Raw genomic sequence first — 10,000 nt, forward strand, 5'->3', positions numbered from 1 at the left:
AGAGTCGTCCATTTCTCCTGCAGAAGATGCAGCTCCAATGGTTCCAGATTTAAATCAAATGAACTATTTTCATATAGTAATTTATACATTTGGTAATTTTACACATTCTTTTGAATGAGCTGGAACCCTCTGCAGGAGAGGAAGCAGGTGGAACATGAGGAGGGTCAGTCCCAGAGCGCTGCCAGCACCTCCCTCTCAAAGCTGGAGGACTCTGGCTCCAGGACCTCTTCCTCATGGGCCTACAAATAAACAAACATTGCAATTTAGATGACACAGGCTAAAAAACAAATTGTAATCCAACCAAATGCTTTTACACACCTGTGGGTGCAGCAGAAGGGCCAGCATCCCCTGAAGCAGCAGGAGCAGGAGCAGCAGAAGCAACAGGAGCAGGAGCAACAGGGGCAGGAGCAACAGGGGCAGGAGCAACAGGGGCAGGAGCAACAGGGAGGGCTGAAGGCAAATCCAGATCTTAAAGAACATTGTACAGCAGTTATATTTGAGCCCAGTACATTTACTGCAATATTATTCAAACTTTTACTATTATAATACAGTATATTAAATGAGGCACATTTATGTTGCCAATATCATTTTCCAGTTTCATCAGCTCTTTGATAACTTCACACACTCACTAGAAGCACAATGAGTGTACACTATAGATTCTAGTGCAATATAGATTCTAGAGCACAGCTGATTGTGTAAACATTTCTTTGAGGCTGTGGGACAATTAAATAGTCCTGACATTAGATTGTAGTCACTCATTTCACTGTTCGAGTCAAATTTAAGTTTTGTATCTACGTAATGTGCTCTCAAATGCATCAAAGTATTTTTAAAGTCTCATTTCAGGTGGATGAGATCTCTTGTTAGCATTAGCTCGTAGCTTAGCTCTCTGCTAGTTGAGCAGAACAACAACAACAACTAACTCTTCTGACAGCCCTGCTGCTTCTTCTGGCCCCTTCATGTGTCCCTACTCTTCTGCAGATAACTCTGAATAAACACATAAACTCGTCAAACACAAACCAGCGCAAATTATTTTGACCGCATCACCTATCAACACGTAGATTGTAATCGTCTCAAAGTTATAATAACTTACCCCACAGTCCAGTCTCCTCTGATCCTCCTCCAGGCTCGTCCTTCTTGTGTTCCACCAAAGTTGAACAAATCTGAACTTTTCTGCGACGAACAATTTTAACGCTTTGAAGCTTCTGCGCCTGTCAAAGCGTCTAGAGCGGAAAACGGCAAAACGCACCCTCCGCGCTCCACGGCGAAAAAGCAGGACTCGCGCCGCGGGAAACGCAGGAGGAGTTCGACACGCGTTTACATAGATTTGAATGTAAACTGGACACTTTGGCCGCCGCGCTCTGAAAGACTCTTGTAGTTTTTAGCTGTTTAGCTCTGGGCGCGCTGAGCTGCTACGCACCGCGCATGCGCGCGCTGGTCAGTTTGGATCGGCCGAAAACCGGCAATTACGACCATGGATGTATTATATTATCTGGATAGGGTACGCCCATGGATGTATTATATTATCTGGATAGGGTACGCCCATGGATGTATTATATTATCTGGATAGGGTACGCCCATGGATGTATTATATTATCTGGATAGGGTACGCCCATGGATGTATTATATTATCTGGATAGGGTACGCCCATGGATCTATTATAATATCTGGATAGGGTACGCCCATGGATGTATTATATTATCTGGATAGGGTACGCCCATGGATGTATTATATTATCTGGATAGGGTACGCCCATGGATGTATTATATTATCTGGATAGGGTACGCCCATGGATCTATTATAATATCTGGATAGGGTACGCCCATGGATGTATTATATTATCTGGATAGGGTACGCCCATGGATGTATTATATTATCTGGATAGGGTACGCCCATGGATGTATTATATTATCTGGATAGGGTACGCCCATGGATGTATTATATTATCTGGATAGGGTACGCCCATGGATGTATTATATTATCTGGATAGGGTACGCCCATGGATGTATTATATTATCTGGATAGGGTACGCCCATGGATGTATTATATTATCTGGATAGGGTACGCCCATGGATCTATTATAATATCTGGATAGGGTACGCCCATGGATGTATTATATTATCTGGATAGGGTACGCCCATGGATGTATTATATTATCTGGATAGGGTACGCCCATGGATGTATTATATTATCTGGATAGGGTACGCCCATGGATGTATTATATTATCTGGATAGGGTACGCCCATGGATGTATTATATTATCTGGATAGGGTACGCCCATGGATGTATTATATTATCTGGATAGGGTACGCCCATGGATCTATTATAATATCTGGATAGGGTACGCCCATGGATGTATTATATTATCTGGATAGGGTACGCCCATGGATGTATTATATTATCTGGATAGGGTACGCCCATGGATGTATTATATTATCTGGATAGGGTACGCCCATGGATGTATTATATTATCTGGATAGGGTACGCCCATGGATGTATTATATTATCTGGATAGGGTACGCCCATGGATGTATTATATTATCTGGATAGGGTACGCCCATGGATGTATTATATTATCTGGATAGGGTACGCCCATGGATGTATTATATTATCTGGATAGGGTACGCCCATGGATGTATTATATTATCTGGATAGGGTACGCCCCCTCTGCCTCTGGCTCCAAATTGAGTAGTGGCCACTTTGCAGAATGCAGCCTATTGGTCGGACCATTTCAGGAGTTCGGCCTCTAAAATTACCAAACATGCTAAATTGTTTTTAGTCTAAAAATAAAATAGAAGGAATTTCACTCTTCAACTGTTTCTAAAATACTTAAAAAATACATTTTTAACCTCCCGGTGAACGGTGTACGCGCACCGAGCGCGCACGTCACCCTCATGAACGAGCCTCAAAAGAACATGTGACGGAAACTAAACACAAGCAGAAGAAAGTGACGAGACGAGACCACGATACTCGTAAGTTGTGTTTGTATGTCATTCCTCACGTTTCACACATCGTTCCATATGAAGTGTAAAACAACGATTACACAGTTAACACGAGCTAACACAAGTTAACACGAGTTAACACGAGCTAACGTAAGCTAAAGTTTAGCTACACAAAGATGCAACAACACGTCGTGATGGCTCGTGCTTCTGCAAATAAATAACTAATTATTTCTCTTACTAAATGTTCTAAGAGACAAGAGGTTATGCATAGATCAAGGAAAACTAGAGAAAGAAGGGAAATAAAGTGATGTTTGTATTATGTGCTATAAAAAACAACCAATAATTCAAATATAACCTGCTATAATGGGTCATATCTTACATATATAAATTTAAAGGTGTTTAAAAGTGACAGTGCTGTACTTACAGGGGCTGAGACGACATTTGAGGTTTTATTACATATTTCATAATGAAGTGTGCTGTGTTTAAACAAAGCACACGCTTGTTTTGTATAGGAATGTCATGGATTTACTTCCATGGAATATGTAGATTTAGCAAACATGTCAGTTATGTTCTAACTTCTAAGGTTTAAACTTATGCATAAATAAATGACTTTTGGTTCTAGCTTTAAAAATTAATGTGAAAAGAGGAACTTTTGTGTTACAGAGCAAAATGTAAATCTGTCAATAACATATTCCAGCTTTTCTCTGTTAAATGTGCAGAATATATCAATGTTCTAATGAGTATCTTTCTCATCTTCAGAGTGCTGACCAGTGAGTTTAGTCTGTCTGTGCTGACCAGAGCTCTACAGGTCACTACAGGTCACTGCAGGTCACTACAGGTCACTACAGGTCACTGCAGACCTGATCACTGCAGACACAGAGTCATCTCAAGTAAACTCCTGACGACTCCAAAGCAAAAGGTATTTTAATAATAACTTGTGCCTCGACTAAAAGTAAACAGTGTAGAATCAGTACTTTGAATTTATAAAATGTCTGTTTTGTTATGACCAAAAAAACTAAATGATAATTGTTCTTCAAAAGAGACACTGCTGTGTCACATGTGTCTGTGAAGCAGCTTCATGACAAACATATGAAGTGTATGTCATATGACTTTTATAAATCTAATACATATGAAGTGTATGTTATATGACTTTTATAAATCTAAACATATGAAGTGTATGTTATATGACTTGTATAATCTAAAGCTGTGACATGTTCTGTTTGTCTCAGTCATACGATGGAGCTGAACGGTGCAATTACTGAAGTACAGAAGACTGCGTAGCCATGGAAACAAAGTCTTGTTAAATACTGAGATATTCAGTATTTAACGCAATAATGTCACATTCATGTGCATATAACTGATGTAAAAAGAGTGTTTATTTTACCATTATTATTAGTATTATTTTGTCTTACGCTGTTTTTATTTTATCTTTATCTTTATTTTCCCCTTCCATTCCTTATTAAGGTATGAGAGGTTCTGTCTATAGGAGTTTTTGTTTATAAGAGTTCTTCTATTAAGATCGATCTATTAAGAGTGTTTTTTAAACTTCCTATAAGTTTTCTGTCCTTTTCCTCTGTATCTACTGTGTTGCAACAATGACATTTCCTCATGTGTGGACAATAAAATAATATCTTATTTTATTCAGTTTGTTCTATTTGACTTATACAGGTTGTTTTATCATTGTTAATATTTTTATGTTGCACTGAATCACCAAAGCAAGTTCCACTGTTTGTGAATTCTTTTCTTTGACAATGGCAATACATTTTCTGATTCTATTAATGACGATAATAATAATGAACAGTACACAGACTCCAAAACTCCTTAACCTGTTACCACCCACCTGTCCGCCGGCGAACATTTTCTATATCTCAAATATTCTCTTACATCATCACTTTTATTTCCGTGGTCAATACCAGCAAGCCATACATCATTTTAAAGCTTATTTTCTCAACAAAACGAATATGTCATTGATTTACATTGAATAATATGCCCCAAGAAGCAATTGCCAATAGTTTGTGAGAAAGTCTCAACTTTTACAAACGCATGTCCTACCTGTTTGCTGTTTATGACGGACGAAACGGCTTTAATTCTGTACATCCTTGTACTCAGTCTGTCCGTAAGGAATCATTGAAAAACAATATCCACTTGTATTTTTCCTGAAGTTATCCGATTTCGAGATATTGTCAAGTAAACAAACTTTTCTTCGTTTCTCACCGGACGAGAATGCGCTTGTCCGCCGCATTTCTCCGTCCATAACAAATGACCTGTTTGACTTATACGATAGTGTTTGACATCGATCTCTTCCTTAGACTGTTTCCTACAGAATGAGACCATCCACGAATTTTTCTGTCACCGGGTTTGTTTGCTACAGCCTCCGGAGGAAAAAAATTCGGCGCTTCCGAAGCGCGCGTCCATCTTTGTTTTTAGCCCTTAGCTTCTGCTAGCAGGCACGCAGGAGACTTTGAGTGACATATTATTCTAGCCAGTCAGGAGACCTTTTTCCTGATAGGCGGGACAAAGGGTTTATTTACACAGAATTCTCCCTGTTCACGTGCGTAAGGCTCCGGGAAGGCTGTAAAGAGCCAGATTTCTCGGCAGGATTTTGCGCATAACGTTTTCTGATTTTATTAGCCTTTTGGACGTGCATTTTGTGAGATGTATGTATTATTATACCAATACAAAAATAAAATAAAAATATTATAATTTTTTTTTTTTTTTTTTACCTCTATATGGGAAATTCATGGGTAAACTCATATTTACACATTTTCACATATTTTTTTTTTAGCGGTTATAATTGCTATTAGTGGCCTACAAAACATCAAAATGTATGTTTTATGATCATAGAGGAGCTAAAATTGTAATAAAACAGTTTGGCACAGTTGGCACATATTTGGATCACTTGTTCCGAATATACTTTTTGATACAAAAAGGTCAACAGCACCAAAATGCCTGTTCCTAGAGCTCTGAAACTTTACACAGTTGTTGTCAACAAGATAAACATCATGTACAGTGAACAGCATATGCACACAATGAAGTATGTCATGCTCAGGACCATTACAAATTGACAATATTCAGGCGAGACTAAAAAAGGATGTTTTGTTTATGTTTGGGCCTCTGTAGTGTAAGTTCTGAAGCCCTGACAGTGTTCATGTGCACATCTGCAGAAACTAGAAGGCCTAAGCTTTCTAATTATGCATCACACTTGCATGTGGAACATAAGATCCTCTTTTAATAAGCAATGCCATTTGGGTATGTCCAACCATTGTGCACAGGGCGAAAATAGGTGGGTGGTAACAGGTTTAAGGGACTCCCACATTGTAGCTTTAAAACTCATTGTAGCTTTAAAACTCAACTAAAACTGGCTAAAATCAATTTATCATTTAAGATATTCCTTTATTGTCCCACATGGGGAAAAATATAATCAGATTTGCATTTATTGAACAAGTTCATTCATGTTCATTATTCGTATTAAATACATTAATAAACAAATGTGTTTTGTATTTATTAAAGATTGACATGATACAAAAACGACACAAAAGGAAACTGAATATAATTAAATACTGCTTAACTCAATTATGTAACAGAATCGATGATTATATTTTATATTTCTTCTCATCTGATTAAAAAAAATGCATATTGGCCAAATTATATTATGTAAATAAATAACTGAAAAGTTAATAACAAAATAAATACCCAAACCAAAAACTACAGAAAATGATGAGGACGTTATTCCACCTCTAAATGTAATTCATTGTCATTAAACCAGACTTTTTATCTTAACACTTCTTTATAATTCTCTTAAATATCAGAGCTTTACAACATGATACATGTATATTTATAGATGGATATAACAATTCATCATTATACGTTACGTAAACAGACTATTTCAAGCCGAATTATTCCAAAAGTCCGTGTTGACTCTTCTCGCGACGTGCGCGCTCCCGACGCCAAAGCCTCACGGCGATGACGTCACAAAAGTAGGAGGAGATATACCACTGTTCAGGAAGTAATGCGGAACTAAAAAACTTTTTTGGAACCATGCGCCAATGAGCAACTCCATAGGTTTCAATGGCGGCCATCTTGGCTTCCGTGGGCTTGGGGCTTGATTACGACATGGACCGGCCGGTCACCGATTCTGGCCGATTCAGCATAAAACCGGCTTTTTAAATCGGCGGCCGATTGATCAGTGCATCTCTACTGCTTAGAAATGCTGTGCACGAGGCTGCATTTGGAGTACTGTGTTTAAACTGCTTCCAAGAAGAGCAAAAAGTTCAAATAAAATAACCAAAAAAATGTTTCTGATGATTTTGTCAATTGTGTTTTGTTGATACATTTAGAATATTATAAATATATGAATTATAAATATATCTTTGTACATTATCTCTCTGTGTCATGTTTCTACTTTTGGTGTTGTTTATGATACATTCATTCATTTTCTACTGCTTGTACCTGTTAGGGGTCATAAAAGATGAAAATATTATTAAATTTAATTTAATATAAATTTTATGTTTCTTTTTTTCCTAGAATTATGTTTATTGTCAATGTTACTAATACTAATATTACTATTTCTTTATTTAGCACTTGTTTGAAAACAAAATAAAGAACAAAACACCAATTGTAGAAAGTGTAAATCAACCAATAACATTACAACATATAATCAGTTGTATACAATATGCCATTACTTCTACTAATACTATTATTACTACTATTGTTACTACTGCGTGATTGACTGTTAAAAATATTGACTACCTCAAAATACAATATTCTAAATAATAATTTTAAGTAAACAAGCTTATTGAATTGATAATCATTGGAAATGCATGTTGCTAATGTAAGGATAAGAGTGAAAGACAAAACAAATAAAGCACTATCCGGAGGGAAAGCTGTCTCCGTGCCACCCCTGTATCCCCTTAACAAGAAGGCTTATGGACGCAGCTTCTTCCAGTCGCACTGAAGGGCCATATTACTCACGTAGCCCAGCTGGAAATGCTATAGAAAATGTGTTTGCCAAGAATCTTTTTTATCAATCCCAAACAGCAGGCACCAGAGCTTTAAGCACCACGCCAGGGCTGCGGCAATAGCAAACATTTCAGACCGTGAAAAGAAAAACAGGCAATGGTTGCACAAATAAGATTTGGAGTTTTGTCTCAGTAAATCCTTAAAAGCTGAATGTAACACGAACCATCCCACTGAGAGTATTTCAGGACTTGAAGAATGACACAGAGAAGCACAATTATAACAGCAAATGTGCAGAAGGACAGGCAATGACAGCCACACACGTGAGAGAAGGTCTGTTCACACCAAGGCAGTTTTGTTTGGAGAAAACAAATGCTCAAATAGGCGTGAATGCAATCTTCAGCACCACGGACAGCTACAGGAAAATTGGCTGCGTCTCCTTGGAAACGTATACTGGCTCATTCTTCAAATTGTGTCTGCATATCCTGTGATTGTATGATATTCATTTTTTGTTAAGAGGTGTTTCAGAAATAGTCAATATTTGGCTGACTTTTTTGAGTATTGCCAATCAGGAATGATTAGGTTTATCAATAATCATTATAATTCAGGTCACAATATAATTTTAAGAACAAAAATCAAATAATTGTGACTATTTTAGAAGCAAAATTAAAGGCACAATGGCCGATTTTTCGGCGATTTGAGAACGCAGGCGGAAGTGCGCATGCACTCTCCCCCGTGCGGACTGATACTACACACACGTGCGATTGTTTATTAGCGCAACGGAGCGCATCACATCTCTCGTCTCCCGTAGATTTCCGTCTACTCCAGAGTCAGCTCGAACAGTCTCTCTCCGTCTTCATTTTGTCCCGTAGTACACTGAGGGAACTATATTATGATAGATCCATGCGCTGCAGGTGAGCAGTAGGTGCGTTTTATGATTGATACGTGGCAGGACTAATCGATAGTCCACGCCACGAGGAAATGAGACTCAGATTTGTGCCAAAAAAATCGTCCATTCAACCTTTAAGTAATTTCAATTCACCCTTTGTACATGTACATGGTGCTTTTCATGTGGCTGTTTTGATCCCAATAACTTTACTTTTTCATTCAGAATGTTTGATTTCATAATATTGGAACAGTAATGTATTAGAATGAAGTATTTCCATTTGGTTTTGTTACTTGTATAGTGATGTTTTATTCCCCACAATAATCCTAATAGTAAAATGTTATATTGTGACATCCCCACTGCCTACTAATAGTGTTTTTGTATTTTCAAATTATTACTTTAACATCCTGTTCCTGTTCCATTCCGGCTAATAGAAACAAGGTTAACTGCATGTGTTGCATTCAAATGTTTGAAACCTGTTTTTTGTTTTATTTTGTATCTTTGATTAATAGTCACTTGTTACTTCTAGAGCAATGGTTGATCATAAATGACAGCTTTCCGAGTACTACCAGAACCAAACCAAGAATGTATCAGGTGTACATAAGAAATAACATAAACCAGAGCTAAAATGGGACAAAATGCACAAGGAAGTTCTAGATAATGATAAACGCAAAGGAAGACAAAACATTGGTTGATTAGTCAGTGGCTCACATACCGAGATTGCTCTAGAGTAATATGAATTAGAATGAGAAAAGGTCTGACTGTAAGATTTAAATGTCTTTGTTTCCACGCTTTTTCAAAATGGTTCATGTGAGGGTGAAATGGCAGTATAAAATTGATGCCCCTAAAAACATCAACCAAAAAGTGTGAACATACCCGCGACATAATAATGATGAATGATAATAAGGACTCTTCTTACCAATGAAGAGATTCCACTCAGTGTCGAGGTCGGCCTGGTTTGCCAAACAGCCCCTCATCACGTTCTGACAGTAGTTCTGACACGGCTTGAGTCCAGGCAGGCCCCGGCAGTACGGACAATACAGCATCTTTGTCAACGCTTTCACACAAGCCGGAGCCACATTTACCTGCGGAAAAAGAGCAGACAATTTCACCATAATGTAGCCTTTCACGAGGCAGGCACAACTGCACAACTGTGTTAGGAGCACTTCTTCTGTCTCTGTGTTCTTTGTGCGGCGCTGCTGTGGCTTTTGTGGTGGGG

General features: G+C 38.0%; 1 protein-coding gene across 2 annotated transcripts in view; it reads right to left on the reverse strand.

Moving 5' to 3' along the window:
• The window catches only part of gpc6a (glypican 6a), a 172,922-nt gene that overhangs the window by 58,412 nt on the left and 104,510 nt on the right, over positions 1-10,000 (reverse strand). For both annotated transcript variants that reach the window (XM_072465324.1, XM_072465325.1), the window contains exon 4: positions 9,701-9,866. In XM_072465324.1, the coding sequence (XP_072321425.1) occupies positions 9,701-9,866 (166 nt within the window). The remainder of the gene's footprint in view (positions 1-9,700; positions 9,867-10,000) is intronic.

The sequence above is a fragment of the Eucyclogobius newberryi genome, unplaced genomic scaffold (assembly GCF_026437365.1).
Source record: "Eucyclogobius newberryi isolate DKJ021-1_F unplaced genomic scaffold, fEucNew1.0.hap1 SCAF_5, whole genome shotgun sequence".
NCBI classification, from domain to species: Eukaryota; Metazoa; Chordata; class Actinopteri; order Gobiiformes; family Gobiidae; genus Eucyclogobius; species Eucyclogobius newberryi.